Source organism: Aricia agestis, chromosome Z (assembly GCF_905147365.1).
Source record: "Aricia agestis chromosome Z, ilAriAges1.1, whole genome shotgun sequence".
NCBI classification, from domain to species: Eukaryota; Metazoa; Arthropoda; class Insecta; order Lepidoptera; family Lycaenidae; genus Aricia; species Aricia agestis.
Window position 1 is genome coordinate 36286004 of NC_056428.1, and position 24539 is coordinate 36310542.

The window sequence follows — 24539 nt, forward strand, 5'->3', positions numbered from 1 at the left end:
CAGCAACGTCCCAACCCAGCAATAAGGCGAACTCATCCTCCGCAAGTGAACGACTCCAAGCATCACGGGAGACCAAAAAAGAGGATGAGAAAGAGAGAAATAAAAATGAAATTAAGAAGTCTCTAAACTCAACGGCCAAATTAAAAGCGTTTGTGGGCTCCATCAAAAAAGTACTTCATCGTGAAAGAATGATCGAGGATAAAAACACCCTTTCTCGGATCAAGGCTTCGTCACAAACAAATCGGCAGGCTTTAGCAATGGAGGCTTTTTTGAGGGAACCATCTACACAAACACCGGCAAATAAAAACAAAAGATATAGGGCCGATCTCGGGCAAGTGCTCCCGCCAAAACTCAGACTGGCCCAGAGCCCCGAAGATCATATAATAAATGCCTTCCTCGAGTTCCAGGCGATAATAAGAGCAAATAAGACCATAAAGCTCTTGACCTGCAATAAGATCATGCAGGCCTATCAGCGGAAAAATCAAAAGCTGTTAGAAGTGAGACTCGAGGATGCAAAAGCTGCCATATACGACAATGTCACCTCCACAATAATTGCCGGGGCGATGACAGGGCAGTATATGGCGGCGTTAAGTGCCGACTGCGGATTCGTGGTTCTGGACGAGGATGAGACAAAACGCACGGGAACTCTCAAATTTATCACAAAATCTGAGGATCCAATAGTGGTAATAGCGGAATGTACCAGAATAATGCTGGAAGACAGGATACTAGAAATGGCAGAAGTCCTATCTGGGGACCCCGAATCCAGCATGGACTGGGATATATTCGCGAAACCTATCAACTACTCGTGGGTCAATGGGGTTCCTGGATGTGGGAAGACAACTTGGATCATTAATAACTTCAATGAGGAAACAGACGTTATAATAACAACGACAATCGAAGCAGCCGAGGATCTAAAGCAAAGGCTATCGCTACGAACTGGCAACAAAGTTAAAGATAAAGTTCGTACCATGGCCTCTTTGATGGTAAATGGGACAAAAGAAATCTACAAAAGGTTGATAGTTGACGAGGCCCTCATGAACCATTTCGGCTCAATCGTCATGGCGAATCAGTTAACAGGCGCCAACGATGTTATCCTCATTGGAGATATTAACCAACTCCCGTTTATAGAGCGTGAAAACCTCTTTAAACTTAATTACACTCGTCCAAACCTGGTAACCAGCATCACCCAGGAGTTGTCTTGCACACACAGGAGCCCTATGGATGTGGCATACGCCTTAAGCATGGTCTATAATAACATCTATTCATCGAAGGAAATAGTGCGGTCCCTAAAGCTAATGAAGTATTCAGGAGCGAGAATACCTAAAACCAATCTAAATACCCTGTATCTTGTCCACACACAAGAGGAGAAAGCAGCCCTCACTAATACAGGCTATGGATCGGGAACGGACTCTCGCGTCCTCACAATCCATGAAGCTCAGGGATTAACGAGTCCCTCGGTGATCATCATACAGACCAAGTCCCGAAAGCTGGCAATCCATGACAGCGTTCCTCATGCAGTTGTAGCCATATCCCGGCACACTAACACCTGTGTCTATTACACTGACACTGATGGAGACGCTGTGGCAAGCTTCATAAAAAGAGCCACGGAGGTGTCAACCGAACACATAAGAGATTATAATATAAAAATGGCTATAAAAGACAGGAACGATAAAGTCCCAAGCCACATGGCGGGTAGATTCGACACAGAACGATGTCTTTTTAACAACCTAGAAACTCCACCCAGCTTGAGTGACCCCTCTCCACCAAGCCAATGTCACAACATCTAAAGGCAAAGGGTGGAGCAGCATAAAATCTAAGGAAATCGGAAAATGTCGGATCTACTGGCCGCCACACCGACTGGGACCTCACCGTTCAAAACATTAATATTATTATTATGCAATTTATAAAACAATAAATGTATATATTTATTTATTATATGTATAACATATTATACTCTATTCTATTAAATATACATATACACATATATACATATATAAAAAAAAAAAAAAAAAAAAAAAAAAAAAAGTGTCCATGGCGTGATGGACCACAATTAATTGAAATTCATAATATTATTTCAATTATCCTTGGTGCGAAAAATCTAAATAATAAAATAACAAAAAAAGGATATGGACGAACAGTCTATAGACGGCCCCAATTTTATAATAAAAAAAAAAAAAAAATATGCCTAAATATAATAATAAGTTAAAATATGACTCATAGTCTTGATAGATGTCTTTTAAAAGTACATAAAAGCAGTTCAATGTTACCCCATTTAATATGTTCCACTTGGCTGACTCCCGTCTAGTGAGTAGTGACTTCGTATCCGCTAACCTCAAAATTATGTTTCCTATTACGAAAGCCGTAAGGGTGATAATTGCGTGACAAACCTGAAGTACACACATTATAATATTTTGAGTTGGGAGTTGGGACCTTCAAAAGTCTGTCCAAATCGATGCAAGTTACTTTTTTGCATGCGTTGAATAAGCTTTTACACCCTTGCGAGAATATAATTCTTATAAAGAGCTATATTTTTATGCTAATAATAATTAAATAAAAAATATCTTATTAGAACAAGTGTGAAGTGATTAACATTGTAACAAAAAATATAGAACTAACCCAAAAAGCATTAAAAATAATAACAGAACTCAAAGCGTTCAAAGATTTATATGTAAATTAATTTCCTCAGTTAAAAGTTAAAACAGTTTCGCAAACATAAAAAAAATATATTTTATGAAGATACGATACATAGTAAATTGTATGGTAGAAGGACTAACGCAACCTTGCTTTCAAAGCCAAATGTATTATGTTTTAGTAACCTATATACACGGTGATTTGTTTACAAGACAAAATGTAAGTACATATAACACTTGTAATAATTTTAATCATTAAACATTACCTAATTAATAAAATTGGATAATCTAATAATACGCCAAAAAAAAATTGATATTTTGTAAAATTTTTGTATAGGAATTAGTTTTCTGAAAAGTAGAGTTCAAATCTTCTTAATAGTAGTAAGGGAGCCCTAGAACACCTTTTTTTATTACTATCAACCTAATTTTTTTTTTTGTGATTAGCTTCATTTTGATAAGACAGACAACATTTTTATGTGTGAAAAATCTTGAAAGTGTTAGCTAACAGAGATAGAAAGGATTTCATACTATGATTCGATAGTCTTAAAATATGGATTGTTCTATTTGTAGGACAATGTTACTCTTAAATTAAATTTAACTATTAACAGGGTTGCCAGATGCAATTTTACGATTTCCCCCAAAATGATTTTTATATTTCCCCAAAATGATACGTTTTCAAAAAAAAATCCCCAATCGCTTTGTTACAGAAAAAAAACCGAATATAAAATTGAAACTATTTTTATTCGATTTAGTAGTTTCAATCACTCGACAGTTAAACAGAAACACAACACATGGTCGCTCGCTCGACCAAAGAGACAATTTTTTTAAGGGGGTGATAGACGTGCGTGTAAGTACGCGGACTATGGCTCGACGAGCTTAGGAGTTAGGCTGGTATAAATTGTCAGTATTTAAGATGCGACCCGGTCTCAAGACACGGTTCAGGCTCTGTGATTGGTTGGCTGTCAAAATTTAGACCGAGATGCATCTTGAGTACTGACTATTTAATATTTATACCAGCCTTAATCGCCTGTGCGTCAGCAAAGAGCCGCGAGCCGCGTGCCTGGGGGCATGGTAATCCAGTGTGAGCGATTCTCGTGTGTCACCGACGCGAGCCGAGTAAGTTCGCGAACTTAAAATCCGCGTAATTTAAGTTCGTACGTCTGTCAGGCCTTTTACACACTCGACCAAACAAACCAAAACAAACAAACAACAAATTTACCAGGAAGTTAATCGAATGAAAGGGACGTTGTTTTCATTTGTTTGTTATATTTTTTAGAAGTGCTAACCCCAAAAAATCCCCATAGTGTATTTATTTTCCCCAAACATTTCCCCAAAGATACTGTTTCCCCAAATTTTCGCCTTGAGTCAAAATTTTCCCCAGAATTGCGAAAAAAACCCCCAATCTGGCAACCCTGACTATTAACCTACCAAAATACAAAAATCAGCCGGTTAGAGTTCCGTTTAAGGGTACCGTAGTCAACCAAGTTTTGTTAATTACATAACCCTAAAACGGAAGTTGTTATCTTCTATATATTAATACGTGAGCCAAAATCTTTGTATCCCTTTTGACGAAAAATGGGCAAACGTAGGAAATTTTGCACAGTAAAGCTTAGGCCTAACCTACGCGACCAGGCGACTGCGAAGCGGAGCGTCAAGTTGTCAAATATGTGTTTTGTATACAAAGCTTTATAGTTTATATTATGGTGAAAGAGAGCATCGAGCTAATATTATTTTGAAATTATGCTTTTATCATACATTTTTTTAACAAATAAAACATTACACACACCACAACACACACACTAGGAAAAATTATAGATTTTTGAGTGACAAGCCTATAACATACAAATTACACTTTTTTATTTATGGTTGAAGTCTGTTGACAACAAGGTGACAAATATTTTTTTTTTTTTTTATGAAATAAGGGGGCAAACGAGCAAACGGGTCACCTGATGGAAAGCAACTTCCGTCGCCCATGGACACTCGCAGCATCAGTAGAGCTACAAGTGCGTTGCCATCCTTTTAAGAGGGAATAGGGTAATAGGGGAGGGTAAGAAAGGGAATAGGGGATAGTAGGGAAGGGAATAGGGTAGGGGATTGGACCTCCGGTAAACTCACTCACTCGGCGAAACACAGCGCAAGCGCTGTTTCACGCCGGTTTTCTGTGAGAACGTGGTATTTCTCCGGTCGAGCCGGCCCATTCGTGCCGAAGCATGGCTCTCCCACGTATAAAATAGAAAATGGATTATAGTTTTTTTTATTGAATCTTAGATACCTACTATTAGACAATGCTTACACGGCCAGTCTGAGATCAGCTGAGTCCCAGAGACAAGAATTGAAAAAAATATGATAAACTCAATATTTTTTTACAAAATATAGGTCCTAAATCCTAATGTCGTTGAAACTAAAGTTGAATTTCGACCATTGGGCGATCTCTAGTTAAACTGAAAATGACAACAGCCAAGAACTTATAAAGCTTATCCTATATTATTATTTTGAAAATATTTCATCTCTACTACATATGTAATAGAATCTTCGATCACTAATATACAAGATTCACAGTCCGCGGCAAAAAAACTACCTCACTAAAAGAGCACCAAACGCAACATTCTGGTGGACTTTCGATTTGGTAGGTTTCGATTGTAATCCATACTTAATATTATAAAAGCGAAAGTGTATCTGTCTGTCTGTTACCACTTCACGCCCAAACCGCTGAACCGATTTTGTTGAAATTTGGTACGTAGATTCTTTGAGTCCCGGTAAAGGACATAGGATACTTTTCATCCAGGAAAAAATGTACGATCCCCGCGCGATAAACGAATTTTGGCGCAACGGTGTTGCGGGCGTCATCTAGTTATCCATAAAACTTATTTCAAAAATCTATAATTTACAATTTATCGCCAATTATTGCCCAACTACGGTTAAAGAACTTTTACGAATTCGCGATTAAGCTTATCATAAAATCTTTGTAAACGTTCTCATATAAGGCTAATTGTATGTATGTAGAACGTCTCATACATAAAACAATTACATAATTTGTTTTAAAAGCTTGCAGCGTTCCCATCGTACAACTAGACTTAAAATCTTCACTTTCTACCCATTATAAAACTACATTACGTGTTTATTTTTATACACTTCGGTTTCCTTTATTACCTACATAGTTCCTTTCATAATATAATATGGTTAAACTTTCTTCACATCCTTACAATCATCGCTTCATCCAATAATAAGTAGATAATAAATTAATTAATTTTTAAAAACTTTGATTAAAACTTAAAAAAAAAACTTTGTTAACCAAAGCGAATATAAAGTAATTAGTATTTAGTACAAGTATGTTATAATAAGACGATAGAAGCTGATAGAAGGATACGATGATTGACTCAGGCTATTCTTTTGCTTATTTATATGAGAAGTACAGAAGTATTCTAGCAGCCTTTTAAGACAAGGATATGACTTTCTATTGAGGATGTTCGTAGTATTAAAGTATTTTAATTTGTCATGAGTCATGACTCATAAGTCATCACAACAATGCTACCTATTATTATTAGTGATCGTGATAATGACATCAATACAATATAATAATGACTATTTAATACATAAACAGCAATAAAAATGTTTTTATGAGTTGTAAATAGATTTTTAAATGTAATTATTTTGGCAGTTTTGTTAAGGAAAGCCTATTAAATAATGAGCTAACGCAAAAAATATTTCTGATGAGAAAAAATATAATACCTACCAATCAATTAATTATTACAATTTAATGCATTAAATGTTGCAACATCATAATATCCTTTCCCAAATAGCAATTAAAAGCATGTCCGTTACATCTTTCTCTCACATTAAAAGGTTGGTGATGAAAAAGCTTTTACTTTTATTGCGGTTTATTTTAGATCTTTAGATCACATGACTCCATCTTCAAAGGCACCATGGCACATCGACGCGAAGAGCTCATAGGTTTGCATTTGAGCTAGGACATCAGAAGTTATTAGATCAGAGGAACAGAAATTGATTGGAAGGAAGATGTAGACCTACATTATTCGGTTGGCTAATCACAAATCAACGAGAGATCTGTCACTGCTTGCACACGACTAAAAGCATAAATCCAAGTGCCTATGAATTTATTTCTCTGATAGTACAAGGCTTCATTTCGGAACTCTAATAACATGGGAGGTTTGTCTGACCTTTTTAATTTAATCATTGTTCTTCTTATAGTTGGGGTTGGTGGGAGTGAACAGACAGAAATTAACTATTTTCTTCCACTTCTTTATAGTGTCGTTAGCGAGTGTTTTTATGTATTTCCTATCTTTGCGCAATGGAGCGTTAGTAATATAATAATACTGTATAATCTAGGATATGTTACACGGAAATAGTAATCCAAGTTACTTCTTTAACTGATAATAACAACGCTTACAAGGCTGTGTTGGTCCGTGGCGCAATTTAACAGAGTGATTAGTTGATTACTGATGATATTATAATACCCCCCACACCGGTTTCGGTGACGGTGGCCGGTTTCATTGAAACCAGGCCAGGTACGCAGGAGTAATTTTAATAGTGCCCAAGTGTATGCGCAGTACAAAAGAGCACTCTCTATTCCTTTACTCTCATAACCCAGTGGGACGGACGACCGACACGACTGGTGACAGATCAGGCGCAGGACCGAATTTTTACATGCCCGTCCGACGCATGGATCATCTTACTTGTCAGATAATCAGGTGATCAGCCTGCATTGTCCTAACCAAACTTGGAAATAACATGTTTCCAACGCGGGAATCGAACCCACGACCTCCGAGTCAAGAGCCACGCTGGACCACGGATGCGTTTGATTACTGATGATGACAGCATGATGACACGTGCGAGTGCAACAGGCTAAACAGACAGTAAGTGTTATGTAATATTTGCTGTCAAACTCCTGTTGCATATCTGTCGCAAGAAAAAGAATAGTCCTCTAACGGCCGTTCCCAATATTTGATCTATATCTGGTTTTGCCCTACTAGAGATAGGAATAGCTCACATTAGACATTAGAGACATATATTTTATGTCAATTGTGAGCTATTCCTATCTCTAGTAGGGCAAAACCAGAGATAGATCAAATATTGGGAATGGCCGTAACTGATATCTCTTAGATTTCATTGTAAAGGTCAAAAGTGTGAAATACGTGTTTCTTTAATGCCTTTTTTCAATATAGTGGCATTATTTTTTATATTGGCCACATGCCAAGAGAGTCTTGTAAGTCTATGTTTGTAATAGATTAAGCAGAATGCCACAATCTTCAATATTCTGAGAAATACAAACAAACTTATAACTGTGGTATCTGTGGGAGCATCTTTCATAACAATTCTTATGTTGTAGAAACTTTCTTTGTCCTTTTGCAATTGTTTTGATTTCAATTATGTAACAGGGAATCCCATAATAGGCAGTAGGGGAAGTGTCACAAGCACCAACCCGAACGAGCCCAGCTTCGATGCCAAAAACCAGTCTCATACAACTCTGGGAAGCCAGAGCTAAATTAGCGTAATACTATTAGGTCCACTTGTGCAGATCCAGGTTAAAGTTAATGTAGGGTAAATAGTATGATGTTATCTCTTACATTTTTTATATATATATTACGAAAGAGATAACGTTTAATCTGGGGTTAACTTTAACCCAGATCTGCGCAAGTGGGCCTTATAGTGTTTCGCTTATTTTCTACTAGATGAAGCCCACAACATGGTTACGCTAAAATTCCTTTATCACACGGAACCGTACATTTTTCGGTGATATAAGTTTCTCCATTCTCCATATCGAACAACAAACTTGGTTCAGCGGTTTGGGCGTGAAGAGGTAACAGACAGAGACACACTTTCCCATATCTTATAATATTAGTATGGATAAAAAATACTCAAAAAGGTCTTACCGCTTACGTAATTTATGTCTGGCCCTTTGTGGTAAAGTATACCGCTGTAAAATGTATTGTCGTAAATTATTTTTTTACTATCGACAATTCGGTTCACTGCGGTTAGAAGTGTCGTAACAACGAACCAATATAAATCCTTTGTGTAATCTAAATTTAGTTAACAGTGAAATTTTTCAGCTGCTCATTTCTTTGTTCATCTGCGCGTGATGTGCTGCTGTTGTGAAATGTGGGTATTTTTAAATAGATTCGCTATAAAGAGCAGATACAAAATGATAGTAATCCAATAAAAAAATATTGTATATTTATGGCAGAAAGAAAAGAGACACAAAACGGCGGCGGATGAAAAATCCCCTTCTTAACTGATTTACAAAAAGAAGAAAGTTCTATGTTTCACACCACACATTCCCATGACTGCAACGTCGCCAGGATCAACAGTGGTAACCAACTACGAAAACTCGTTGGTTTCATCTACGAGGTGCCTGACGGGCAGTTCGTCCCCAGGCACCTCGCATGCATCTCATTTGCAGCTGCAAAACTACTCAGAAGAAATAATAAGCGATCTCTAACTTTTTCAGGGTTAAATCGGGCTTTGGCCCACCACACATTCCCACCACTGTATCTCCTGTGTCGCCAGGATCAACAGCGGTATCTAACCACGAAAACCCTTTGATTTGATCTCGGGGAGCCCGAGGGACATGCTAAAGCTGTCTTGGGACCCGCAACGAAATTACCCAGAAGAAAATAGGAGGAGCAGGTAGAATTGATGACCTCTGTGGCTCAGTTGGTGGGCTGTTGGTAGCTCAAGCCGGGGGTCGCTGGTTCGAATCCCACCGAGGGAACAAAAAAAAGTTTTCAAAGTTCCTGGGTCATAGATGGTGTATTAAATACGAGTATGTGTATAATTTAATAAATATATGCATAGTATAAAAGTATTAAATATATTTCCGTTGTCTGGTATCCGTAACAGAAGTCCTTCAGGTACTTAGCACGGGGCCAGACTGACGCGGACGTGGTGTGAAGCGGTGTGAAGTGGTGTGAAATTAAATTTCAGATTCCCTTCCCATATAAAGCGGGAGACAGCAAAAAGTTGCAGTGAACGAAAGTCAAAGAACTGAAAGGGAAGCACCACGGGAATAAACGTTAATAATAATAGTGACTACTATGCTAGAGCTAAATTAATTTATTGTGTTGACTGTTGCCAATAATAATTGTGACAAAAACGCTTGAAGCTTTTTCAGGGTTAGCGTTTGCAAGCAGGGTTCAAATAAAATGTAACTTCTTTATTTAAGTATTTTTTATATAAAATTAGGAGGCAAACGACCAAACGAGTCACTGATCGAAAGCAACTACTGTCGAACATGGACATTCGCACCATCAGTAGAGTGACAAGTGTGTTGCCGGCCTTTTATGTGAGAATACGCTTTTGTTGCAGATTTTTCTAGAGCACAATGATTGAAGATTATGATTACAGAAAGCGGAAAAATCATTACATTATGACATAAACTAGGTATTCGTATTTTAAATAAATCAAAGCGGTAGCGTGCGTTACTTGTAAAAAATTAAATGGGTGTTGTTACTAATTAAATGGTTAGTCTGTTTCGTGATACAAAAAGTAAGTTGAACGACTGAGTATGTCCGCTAATAATGTAAGTAATACTTGAATGATATATTAATATTATGTTCGTACTTAAATGCTAGCAGTCAGACCAAACACGCATCCCTAATAATGTTATACATGCGAAAGTATGTCTATCACATTAAAAGCCTAGAACTGATTTTTATTATTTTCTATGAGATTACTTATATGGATATTTTACGGAGATATGCCAGCAAGAAAAATAGCATGGTTATATTATCATGGAAAAATGTACACATCCTGCTAGTACCCAAACGAATCTCTTCCAAAATGAAGTTGCCACTATTATAGCTTGAATTCTATGTCAAGCTAATGGCCGTGATCTATCGGCTGGGCTTGATACTACTACAACTAAATTATATAGGTAGGGTTTGTAACCCAAAGTTAAATTATAGAAACCCTATTCTACGTAGGGTTTCTCTGATGGCACAGTTTATTTTATTTTTATATAAAAACTCTATTGACCTGCACAATCTGCATATTATATTCCGTAACAGACTACAATCCTAACCCACATTAAACTTTCACAATCAAAATTATTGTAGTCCAACGAGTTTCTTGTAGGATGACATAGAAGTAAACAATACTATTACGCAATATGATCACCTAGATCATATAGAAGAAAGTTGCGTTATACTCCACAAACACATAATATATTATTCATACAGGCGCGGTCAGATCAACAATCTATCAAAGCGATATATTCAGTGATCGACCGAAGTTTCGGCTTCGGCTGAACGTCACGTTGAAGATGCGCGCTGATTTTTTTTTTTTTTTTGTAAAGAAGAGTCGAATCTCGAAGTAGAACAAACTATTACGAACCGTTGTCATACAGAATAAGTGATTTTGTTTGTTTTGCGATATAATTAAAATTCTAAATAAAAAAAACATGTCATTTTGAAAGAAAAACATGTCAAAAAAAACGTGAGTCCCCAATACCGTAAGTTAATTTTTTGCTAAATTACTTAAATGCTAAATTTTAGTTAATAAACAATATATATTCAACACAATACTTTTCAAATCACTAGAATACAGACTAGAATTTCCAAGAGACGAGAAAAATCGGCTTCGGCTTCGGACGAAAATCGTCCATCGGTCAAACACTACTTATAACTTATGTTTTCAACGAAACAATCGTAACTGCTTTCGCAATCTTGTAAAACTATAAAGATTAATAAAAGTTTTATGTGGATGATTCTTATAGTAAACTAGTTAGTAGTGCGCTGCACTTTTATCTCTTCCTATTCTATAACGAGGCAGTCTTTTTTTAATGAATATACAGTGTGTAACAAAAACTAGTGATAATATTTTAGGGTGTGTACATGTTCCTTGTAGAGAGTTCACTGTGAAAGTAGCAGCTCTGAAAGACGAATATTTTTTTTCACTTTTGTATGGGCAAGAGCCCGAGCGTCACGAGTTTCCCCATACAAAAGTGAAAAAAAATTTTGGTCTTTCAGCGCTGCTACTTTCACAGTGAACTCTCTACAAGGAACACGTACACACCCTAAAGTATTATCACTTGTTTTTGTTACACCCTGTATAATCTGAAACATCAATATAAAAAACTTACTTGGATTTTTTTAAATAATCAAAACTGGTATCTGTGGGCACTACCTAAAAATCACAGCGCTAGTTTATATTAGATACAATATTTTTTTTTAAATCTGGTTTTTCATCTTATTGCCACATCAGTAAGTAAAGATTCATTTTCTATTCCCGTAAATCTGTTTTCCCAAACATCGCGTCGTCATAGCCCATGGCAATTCCATCCACGTCCACATCTGCCATAACATGGCAATTCGGACCACGTCTGTATCAATGACATAATCCAACTCTTGCCAGGCGACGTGCCGGCCATATTGCGGGGAAATTGTATCGCGCGTGATGTGCTGGCCATTACCTGCCAGGGGATTTGCGGTGGCCTTGTGATCGCATTTCGTCAGTATTGCAGACGTGTCAATTAAAGTCTTTCAAAAGTTAACTATGTGATTTAGAAGCAGTGGACGTTTTGTTCTCTGCAAATTCTTATTTTACTTGACTACGTCATAGCCAAAGGGTGATTTTGACAATATTATATCAATATACGTATACTGTATAGTGTATATGTCGCAGCCGACTGGTTTAAATAGCCATTCAGCCCTTTGACTGAACAATGCCATTCAATCACACGTCTAGCTTTTATATTGAATATTTTAGTCGCTCAAAACGTTCAACACTACAGCTGATTCAAAAGCCGCCGTCTAATTGAAGTAGTTCAGCGCGCACCGCTGCGGCGCTAGGTGCGTTTTATTTACAATATGGCGTCAACTAGCAGGTGTTTGTTGGTGTTTGTGGTTGTTTTTCGGAAAGAAAGTAGTTAATAAAAGTTACAAGTGTTATTAAAGGGACAAAAATTGTGGAGGCACATACTAGTGAATTAAAATTTCACCAAATATTCGAAAACCGTCAAAACAAAAACAAACACAATCCAGAAACACAAAACAAAAAAAAAAAAAACAGCTAGACGACGCTTAACCAACTGGTAAGATTTGAAAGATAATTCTCGGATTTTAAGGAGGTTTAAGGGGTCTTTAAGGGGTGGTTCAGAGTTTAAGGGTAGACCAAAAGTTTAATGCAATAAGTAAAAATAAAAAATCTGAGGCGTGTTTTGTGACGGTCGCTGGCTGCTGCCGCAGCACAGTCACAGTTCTAACCTAACCTACTTTTGGATTTTCTGGTTAGTGTTTGTTTTGGCGGCTTCGTCTATATCACACGGCTATACGTCGTTTAGCTGACTTGTGGACTGTAACGGTCAAAACTACAGCTAGACGACGCTTAGCTAACTGGTTAAATGGCAAATCAACTAAGCTGATCATTAGTTTAGTGTTATTATTACACAAGCGCAATGATAATAATCAGAATAAATTGTATTCTAACTCATTTTGAAAACAATATAAGTATCTTCATGATGCAATTTCATAATCCCGTAATTTCTCCTCGAATATTTGTTAAAATGTTGATCCACTCGTATGTGCCCCCATAATATGACTATCACTTTAATAATAATAATTGTAACGTATATTTACGAAAAACATCTTAATACAATCACAAAACACCGGCTAGTTGGCGCCATATTGTAAACAAAACGCACCTAGCGCCGCGGTGGTCAGCGCTTAACTAATTCAATCAAACGGCTGCTTTTGAATTAGCTGTAGTGTTGAACGTTTCGAGTGACTGAAATATTCAATTAAAACGCTAGCCGTGAGATTGAATGGCGTTGTTCAGTCAAAGGGCTAGCTGTTTGATTGAACGTCTATTTTAACCAGTTGGCTGCGACATATACATGCGGTAATAATTTGTAAGTATCCATTCATCCATCAATACAGCACATACTGATCCGATTTTAGTTTTTACTTAATGAGAAAAAATAGATTTGTGTTAACGGACCGTGTTAGCTACATTGTAGCCATTAGTCTAGAGGGCTGTGTTTTGTCCCTTGTATGTTTAGTAAATATATTTTTATATTTTGTTTCTTTATTTATTTGCATCATCATTTTTTTAATATTCTACCTAATTTTATAAGAAAAGCGACTTTGTTTTATAATTTTATGTAGTGATATCAAGTGGTTTAAATAGTCCTTGTAAGACAAACTGATAATTTCTAGATGTGGGTACGGAAACAGTTTTGGTGTTCCGCTGTAGCGTGCAAATAGAATTAATCAACACATTCGTATTTAAGCCATTATTCAATAAAATTCAGTTTCCTTTATTTTTTTTATTAATACATTCCCCGTAGTCGTTCAATTAATTGATCAACAATCCTCTAATTACTTTATTATAAGTTGCAAAGTTCGAAACAAGGATGTGAAATAAATTAATTAGGATGATTATAGAAAAGATTTCCGTTGAAAGCTTCTATGCAAACTATTTAAGTTGAGCACTTGATTGGCACTACTTAAGTTTTTTGTAACCTCGACTAATGTCAGAGCTCAAGGTCAAAACCCGGTTTATTTAAAATAGGGTCGTTGACTCGCCAGCTTTATTTTTGGCAATGTTCGCAGCTCACTTTTTTTTTTTTACTTTTATTACTTTGATCACAAATCCGAAGATGTAAGAAAGTTATGAAAAGTAATTTATAAGTTCGCCCATATGGTAGTAATGCGTTAAAAATAGCTTGTAGACTGTAGTAAAACATTTTAACTAGTCCGATGTTAAAAATGATTACTTTTATTAGCTGCGCTGACACACAAACGCGGGATCTATTTTATCTCGTAACGATGTTTCAAAACATCAGACTCATCCGATTCGTCTGCAAGAAAAATCATCAGTCTCTGAGCGTATGCCCACCGCGACCGCCGCCGTCAACGGGACGTCTTCGACGATAGGTTTCATTTGGCTCTACGCTAGTACAAAGCAGCGGCGGCATGGGTCGCCAGTCCAATGTAGGTAGAAAAGGAAATCATAGCGTAGTTCATAAAGTATAGGTCTACCAGGATCTGATGGGAAAAATTGAGAGCAAGAAATTGACTCTAGCAATACCCAGGTATTGCTAGAGTCAATTTCTTTTTGGAATTTCTAATTGGAATTAAAACATTTTGATCCTTTTTTTTTTATAATGGCTGATTCTGTGTATATTTTATTAAAATCTGCCATCCAAATTTGCCATCAGAAACTGGTAGACCTACAGCTTTTTTTTATCAGTGACGTCCCGGTGACGGCGACGGTGGGAAAACGGCGTAAGAATTGTTGTATGGAAGTTAAAAAGCATGCCATTCCATTTCTGGTTAAAGTTTTTTAACGTTATGCAGTTACTAGTTACGTTCGTTCAGTCCCTAGTTTTGTACTTAATTTGGCCCTAAAACACCGTGACTTCCTAATCTTATTTTTGGGACCAAGGGTGTAACTAAAACATCCTTGGCCCCAAAAATTTTTTTTTGGCCATTTTAAAACAAAAGCAACTGCTTTTGTTTTAAAATGGCCAAATTGAGCAGTCATACTCTATCTTTTAGATAGTCATCTAAATACAATTTTAAAAATATTTTAAATAAATTCAATATGTGATAATAAGATAATACCAGTTTCATAATTTAGTTTTATGCAACAAACACCTCTTCATTTATAACCGGAGACTCATGCTCCTAGAATTTGAGAATTCGGAATGTGAGGATTGCATTGGGGTGAAATAGGTCACCTTAGTCATATTCGCTTTATGATGTCATATTTAGATCCAGAATATCAGAGAATGTTATTATTGTATTCCAAAGAATATGCATTTACCTGTCCCACATAGATGTGAGATTATAAAACGTTACTTATTATGTTTGGATATAGTACATTTTTGGATATGACACAATTTACACATTTTTAATTCAGGGGTTACATTTTTAATTCAGGATTTAAAAATTTGTAAATAATCCTGTAGGTTTATCTAATAATTTATCTGTAGATAAACCCAACTTTTTAACGCCAAGCGCGCCGATGATTATGAAAACTTCGACTCTCAAAAATGTCAGCTTTCGAACAAAAAAAAACTAGATCAAAATAGATGCTACGATGCCACGGACAGACACATACAGGTAGACAGACGAACCGACAGACATGTCGAACTTATCCCCTTTTTTGTCGGGGGTTAAAACGGTGATTATAATGATGATGAACATGGACTTGTTATTTTCCGTTGGGCCAGACAATATCATTGAATATTGATATTTCGTATTCATATTTCGTATCCAGAATTTACATCGGTATTTTTAAGACGCACCGGTACGATCAAGGACTACAAGAGTTTTGTATTGTACTCGTTAGTGGGTAAACAAGATCTACCGTGCGACCAAAGTTATTAACATAAAAAAATGTCTGTGATCTTTATGAGTATTCTTGTACGTTCGTTTGTATTTTTATATGTAGTTAAAATATAAAATATAATTACTATTTCTTAATTACATACAGACCTCTTCAGAATTGCTACGACACACTATAATATTTTTATTGATATTGTTCACTTGCTTCTAAGTTCAGCCCTTTGGACTAGCTGTATGTAAATAACACTTAAAAGAAGCAAACGTAGCAAGACCCAATTTTTCAATCTCATCTTATATCTTTAAACGAGCAATTCTTGTACATATATATATAATTAGAATCTCGGAATCGGCTCCAACGATTTTCATGAAATTTAGTATATAGGAGATTTCGGGGGCGATAAATCGATCTAGCTAGGAATAATTTTTAGAAAATATCATTTTCTTCGTGTTTTATCGAATACCGAGCAGAGCTCGGTCAAATAGCTAGTTAGGTCTGATTCTAGACGACTAAACATACTTATTACTCAAAGGTAATATTTACTTGTTAAATTTTTCACAGGCCTGCAATTTGAGTACACATAAAATATCATCATGTGTGAATAACGGTACTATTTAAGTTAAGTATATCAGTAATTACATGAGTCATCTGCAACCGTACAAACAAACATACTAGCTACTAGTAGCTGTTTACTACTAGTAGCTAGTATGTTTGATTATACATAAAGATGATATCTATCGACTAAAAGAAAGAGATAAAGAGAAAATTATGAGAAAAAAACTACAAATGGAAAAAAGTTGAGGATTTATGTTACCAATAATCAAAACGTGAGAACTGAGAAAGGATAACAGAACATCTTAAAAAGAAGAACTGACTAAAGTCCTAATCAGCAAAACGAGAGAAAGACACAACGATGAAATGAGAAAACAAGAAGAACCGATTGAAGCAACAAAAAGGAGAGAGATTCGAATCGTAAGCCAACATTATATTTTTCTGATCGTCGTAGGGTAGAAATGTCAAGCGACCCGTTCATTATAATCACATCGTGGGAAGTAGGTGCTGTAAGAATAGGAGGTAACTGTAAAAGTTACTGCAAAACGTCAATAGCTTAACGCAGTTAACAGTTCCGTTGCAGAAATTAATTTCCGTAAACTACTTTCCAATTAAATAATACCTTTCATTAGACTTCACAAATTTTGCGACTTTTAAGCACCTGCTAAGTTGTTTACTTATTAATTTATTCACAATGTATTAAATAATAATATACACAGTCTAGACATGACTATGTGTTTTTGGCATTTATGTAACCTAAGAACAATATTGAATATTAAATTATTATAGACGAGGAAGATATCGACTTTGATATTATTTTTATTCCTCAACCGGTTACTTGAGAGTTGAGATTAATCGTGATATAATCATTAAGAAATGAATTTTATAATACTTTTAACGACTTTTAGACTAATAAAAAGTTAAACATGTTTGAATATTAATTTTACACAATTTAGACCCTAGGGCCTTTTTTAACATGGGGAAATGCATGGGGACATCGGCCGGGGTGTGTGGGACTCTCCGAGGAACTACCCACTAAAACCCCATGGTGCTCCACTTACCGCTTAGGCTCAACCCATACGATTAACCCACCGCAACTTTACCAACGGTTGTCTGTGCCAGACCCATGAAAACATGCAGGCTTTTCTAGGTCGCCTCGCGAGGAGACCCTAGGGCCTAGTAGATTCGGAGCTTTTAAAAGTATAAAAGGCATTCAATGAACATCTTACATAAACTGTATTATGTTAAAAATAAATGTTACTTTCAAAATACTTAACCTAAATTAATACAACGATATGTTTTATGAATATTATGATAACACAATTCTGAATATCAATCGTGAATTTTATGGCAAAATTGACACAGTTTACAACAATCGCAAATTAAAGGTATTTAAAAATTTGATTGTATAGCTGATATCCTATCACCATTCCTTGAAGCTATAAACAAGCTATAAAAATTAAAAAGTAGAGAAAGAGTAAAAATTTCTCGATTTTAATAATGAATTGTTATATTGATATTCGCTCTTATATAATATGGTAAACGACGCTTGTTTAAGTAATATAATATATAAAAGGAATACCTATTCCATTTGTATATTTCACTTTCTAAGCTTACTTTGTAGGTGTCACGCATTTTTCATCGTTGCTATTGAATTGTTGATTATATCTTTACTTTGTTCTGAAACTCTCACGGCGGCAGTGACAATATAATTACTGTCTTAATTAATAATGATATTATTATTTAGCGAAATAGTCAACAGGTTCGCTGCTAGTTGTGTAAGTTTTTATTACTAAATTGCCACATCTTCTGGTTCCGCATATTTTAAACGTTAAGCCCTTTTTGTGTGAAAAAAAGTTTATATTATTTGCTTCTTTATCTGCTCCGCGTAAGTTACAGTTTGTACGTATATATATATATATATATATATATATATATAATATTTTCGAACTCTCTATACTCTATAAGTCTAAAGCAGAACAGATAAGATTAAATTCGTCCATTTGTCATTGTTGTGTTTTTTATAAGCGCTGAGAACTGAATGTAATTCAGTTGTCAGCGCTTATAAAAAACACAAATTACAAAGATGAAATCTCATTTATTGAAAGCTGATGCTTCCGAAAATTTAAATGATATAAAATAAATAAATATGATTATAGAAATAAATTGAATGTCCCGTTTTGATGAGGTAGAGATAGCTTTTCTTTTTAAGTACGCGAGAAAATTATTGACATGTGGATTTTTTGTTTAAATCGCGAGGTATTTTATCTATCGTATTCCTGGCGTTAACCTGTCACGCTTCAGGTAGTAGGTAGTGCAGGATCTTTACTCCCTTTCCTGTCGATTAGCTGCCGGATGTGCTTCACGGCTCACCGCCTTGGGTGAGCTTTGACCCCACCTGACTCGGGAACATGGGTGGTAAAAATGTACGGTTATCTTAGCTATGTAATCTATGCAGTGGGCTAAGCTGACTCTTTTGAAGTTAAATAAATGTGTGATTAAGTGTCGCCGTAGCAAGACTAAGGTCCTGTTATCCACAACTTATCTGACAGACAGAGTATGGAGTACCTGTCAGATAAGTTGTGGATATCCTATCCGGCACTCATCAGGAAGTGATGAAAGATACCCTCAGTCGTAATTTCTTTTAGATATCTTTATAGCCGACTCTAGTATGAGTGAATCTAGTTGATGTGTCGTTGTTAAGTTGTTGGTAAAACTAAGCGTCTTCATTTTTGAGAACCTTGGGTCTTGCTTTTACATAAGACTCCGAGAGTACTTCAACTTTTTCTAGAATAAAGACTTTACACAGGGTTCTTAAAGTTAAGACGATTAATATGTAAGCATCAACCAAAATAATTTGCCTCTATCACATTCTATTGGGCTGGATCTCAATCTAACAGACCTCAGGTGTTAAATCATTAATTCCGTCACAGATCATTAAAGAATATCCTAACAAGTTCTCACATAAGGAGATACGCAGAAGAAACAATAGTCGTTATCATCCTTTCATATCGCTTCCACAATGCATTTCCGCCATGCTGGTCCAATTCACACCCTGTATACGGTCCGTGAACACGTACATACGCACGGTTTGGCACTATTCGACCTTATTCGTCAGTAATAAGAACCAAAGATAAACTTCGGCTGTACGTGATGATAGTAAATAAGGTAATTAATTTGACTTTTGCCATAATACTCGTAAAACCATTTGTGAAGTTGGGTTGGAGAAATCTGCGAGGCTTGGCTCTTTTGAGAGTTACTGGGCGTAAGAAACCACTGTTATTGGGACTACCTGATTCCAATAACAGTGGTGATAGCATTTGTGGTCCTAGCATGAGTAAAACAAAGCTGGCTTTATCTTTCTATCTAAATTCGATAAACTCAAAGTCCAAAAGTCCCTTTTATGAAACCTTAACAAAAAATCCACAGCCGAACATAGGACCACCTCCTATTCCTCTCCATTCTTATGATGATGCATGATTAATGGACGCCCTCTATCTCCGACATACCTGCTAAAACATGCCCATATCAGATGCCTATCACGATTTCTCAATATCCCTTATCAAAGGATGACCTATCTGTATACCATATGAGGTTATGTCTTACATGGTAATGCTAAGCTACTACTGTATACTAAATAACACTCGTAACTCCATGCACCAAAATTCATTAATCTCGGGGAACTGTACATTTTTACTGGATGAAAAGTGTCCTATGTTTTCCCGAGACTCAAAGCATACATACTAAATTTCTTTTATCCTCTTTCAATTCGACTGGCACCTATACAACTTTGTCCTTGTATCGCCCAAAGGTTGACTGGTAGATAATGCCATAAGGCATTAAGTCCACCCTTGTATATATGTGCATAAAGTTTTTAAAATAAATAAATAAATTTCAGCAAAATCTTTTCAACGGTTTGGGCGTGAAGAGGTATCTAACAGACAGACACACTTTCGCATTTAGGTATAATATTACTATGGATAACTAGCTCTTCATCGCGACTCCCTATAATCCCGTCAATTTATTGTGCAACTAGCTGTTGCCCGCAACTTCGTCCGCGTGAGTGTATGTTATTAAAATCGAGATTTAGAAAATTGAACACCCATCTACGACTATTTTATTTGGATCTCTGTATAATTTACACACGAAATTTTTAATTTACATCAAAGACCCAAGAAACTTGAACCTCAGATACTTATCGTTTTGAAAAATCCTTTCTTCGAAGACCGCTTGGCGTGGACAGGGGATGGGGCCACAGGACAGGGGAAAGGAACATGTGACGGAGATAGAGGATAGACTTCAGAAGACGGGATTTAATGTAGGCATCTATCCCTCTTTAACCTACCTCTTATTTTCAGATTCATAATCTACAATTAAACCACAATTTCGAGAATTTTCTTCAATTCCATTACTTATCAAGTCACCGTTTTTAGAGTTCCGTACCCAAAGGGTAAAAACGGCCGGGACTCTAATACTAAGACTTCGTTGTCTGTCTCCAGGCTGAATCTCAAGAACCGTTATAGCTAGAGTTCTGAAATTTTTACAAATTGTGTATATCTGTTTCCGCTATAACAAAAATACTGAAAACAAAACAAAATATAATCAATATTTAAGGGAGGCTCCCATACAACACACGTGATATTTTTGCTCGATATCAATAATGGCAGGCAGTTGAAATTCACATTTCACAGAATCCTTCATTATATGTGTACTTTAATAATTAATAATAAAATTAGAATATAATTAAAATTTAAGGGGGCTCCCATACAAAAACACAACTTTTGGCCTATTTTTTCTCTATAACGGTACGGAACCCTTCGTGCGCGAGTCCGACTCGCACTTGACCGATTTTATTGTAAACATGGTAACAAATTCGGGCAATCTATATAACAAAAAAAGAATTTTGAAAATATGACCACAAACAGCAAAGTAAACATTAACTCCTCCTTTTTTGAAAGTCGGTTAAAAAAAGTATCTTAGATGACCAGGGATGTAAGGATCACCCTGCCAAATTTCATTGAAAGCGGTCCAGCGGATTCAGAGATTAGCCTGTACAAACAGACAAACAGACAAACCGACAAACAGAGAAACAAAAATTTCAAAAACAGTTAAAATGTGTTCTATTACTCTTCTACTACGCCCCTGACTCGTTTTTTCAAGTTTATTTTCAATGTACAAAAATTTTACCTCTACGATTTTATTATAAGTATAGATATAGATATAGAGTATAGATATAGATAAAAAGTACCGTACGTCCTTAATTCCTATGATCTGGTTCTTAAATCTGCGCTTACCTTCATCAGATTCGTTTTAGTTGTTCATTCGTGCAGGCATGGAAATTGAATATTTTTAAAAATAATAAATATTTTTTTTTTTATAGCAGAAGAAGATATTTATTGTCTCTGACTATAATAATAAAAAAAGAATTATTCTTTTCCACCTGTGGTGCCTATGATATTTCATTATTCAGCGTAGTTGCAATATGAATACTTTTTGTTGTGCTAATAGCAAATTAAACAGAGATACCAGCAGTTATTCTTTATTTTTAACCGACTTCTAAAAATAATGAGGTTTCTCAATTCGACCGTAAGCTTATATTATGTTTTTTTTAGGGTTCCGTAGTCAACAAGGAAACCCTTATACCTAGTTTCGGTCTGTCCGTCCATCTGTCCGCGGTTTTGCTCAGAGACTATAGGACCTACAAAGTTGTAATTCGGCACGAATGCACATATTAAGTATATTAATGATGTCGACAAAATGGTATTATATAAAATCTTAAAAAATATTCTTTTTTATGATACCTCCTCAAGCTCATCAATCGGGAATGATTTTTTTTTTCGTGGCCCGACACGCACTTGGCCGGTTTTTCCATATTTTAAAACTGTTTATATTAATACCAAAATTTTCTTTTAGCATTAGGTACATAAATTCCAAATACGCAACGGGCGAAATGTCATGTTGTTTTTGAATGCGAATTCTTGCAGAATTTTAAGTAAGCTGAGGTCAAGAAACTTCACTTGGTACCTATTGAGCATGACGCGATTTTATAAGGAAGCTTTTTGTTAAAAGCTGCACAAACAGCACAAAATAATGAACAAAATAGTGAATGAAAATGTAAAAAACTAGACGGTTCTGCGACACTGCACTATGGGCAAAATTAACTCCAGTAGAAACCACTTTTTTTTACACTTTACATTTTGCTGCAATTAACAGTATATATGTGTTAATCCTTCCCGTGATCTACTCTACATCAAATATGTAGTACATAATTATAATTATAGTTTATTTTACGTGACACACTTAAACGCTTAATTTTTTTCTATGGTGGTCCTATAGTCCTATAGGTCCTATAATAATAAGCTCACAATTCACAACTATTTCATTACAATTGCTTAATAAATTTAATATAAAAATATATTTGGCTAAAAGTTGTAAAGATATATGACCAGCCTACTAATTTTGGCGTAAATGCAAAAACAATCAGGGCAGGACATCCGGTGGCTCTACTAAAAATTAAACAGGTATAAAAACTGTACATCGTGTACATTTACTGCTTGAATTACATTTGAATTAAAAAATATAATCATGAAATCCATACTATTATCATAAATGTGAAAGTTTGTCTGTTTGTCAGTTGCCTCTAATTTACGACAAAACTGATTGTGCTGAAATTTTGTATTGAGATACTTTAAGTCCCGCAAAAGGACATACTTCGGATACTTTTTATCTCGGAAAAATATGTTCTTGCGTGTTTAGGGAATTTTGGCCCAACGGATTTGCAGACAACATCTGGTGAAATATAATAAAATTCTGATTATCAATACCGTAGCTTAACTTAAGATAAGGCAAGACTAAGCTTTGTGACATTAGAAACAGGTTTGAAACAAGGCTTTGCAGGTCCTAATGATGTTTCATAATTTCACAGTGATATGTTTTCCCTATCTACAGACATTGTAAATTAAAGATCCTGGGAACTTTACTAATTATAAAATGAATATTTTGTTTACAAACAGAAAAACAAACATACTTATACTTAAGTTATAATATAAAAAATATTACATACTAAAAACACCGTCATGAAACAAATAAAACTATTGCTTTAAAAAGTATTAGTTAGCTAGAGCTACTCTACATTCTCCAATGAAGAGATGCTATAAGTATTTAAATACATAATAAGATTGTATCATTACGTATTCGTATTATAAATCGGTAAAAGGTTTCGAGAAGTACATACCTAGTGGCAAAAACACGCGTTATGTTATTATTACATAAATAATTTTATTATTGATAACGTTATAAACTTATGTTGTAGTTAGTAAGTATTAAAACATGCAATTAGTTAAAGCCTGTTTGTTACTTTTGAATTAAATCGATTTAATATTCTATCGCTAGCGCCTTTTTTCGAAGTTAAAATTACTTACGCTATTAAGCAGCTCTTGTTTTTCCGGCAGTCGAAGTTTAAACACCGAATCTTGTCTAGCCACGGATCTGGAGGTATACCGATTGGAGAGCTTCCTGGCGAAGTTGCTCTTGAAATCCTCACATTGCATGATCGACTCCACCGGTCTGTTAAAACCGTCCTCCATCGCCGGCTCTAGAGAGTGAAACATGGTTTCCCGCGCAATACATCGATGGTACCAACACGACCGACAACAGTCGAGGCTAACATTGCACTGAGTTGACACCGCTCTGTTTGTTGTGACACCTGCATTCGCAGGTTTCACGTTGCTACAATGCAAAGTAAATAACTGCTATATGATTATATATACTTGAGAAACTTAAATTAAATAACAATACAAAGTGAACAGGAGAATAATAACACTAAAATATTATTATAACGGTAAAAATATTTTTAAAAATTTAAGCAGCGCCATCTAGCGTCAAGCTGCCAAACTACGCTGTTAAATATGGACGCAAAAAATGAGACCCATAGCCATTTTGTTTAGCCAAGCACTTAGTAAAATTGTTTTCATAATATGCAATAGATGGCGTCTCATGTCTGGATTTTAAAGTTTTATAAAATTGAAAACTTTTCGATTTACATCAAAGTTA

At 35.6% G+C, this 24539-nt stretch overlaps 1 protein-coding gene across 1 annotated transcript in view; it reads right to left on the reverse strand.

The window, feature by feature from the left end:
- The window catches only part of LOC121739059, a 33429-nt gene extending 9287 nt beyond the window's left edge, over positions 1-24142 (reverse strand). The window contains exon 1 of the mRNA XM_042131373.1: positions 23909-24142. Coding sequence (XP_041987307.1) covers positions 23909-24097 — 189 coding nt within the window. The 5' untranslated portion in view covers positions 24098-24142. The remainder of the gene's footprint in view (positions 1-23908) is intronic.
- Positions 24143-24539: the final 397 nt, after the last annotated feature.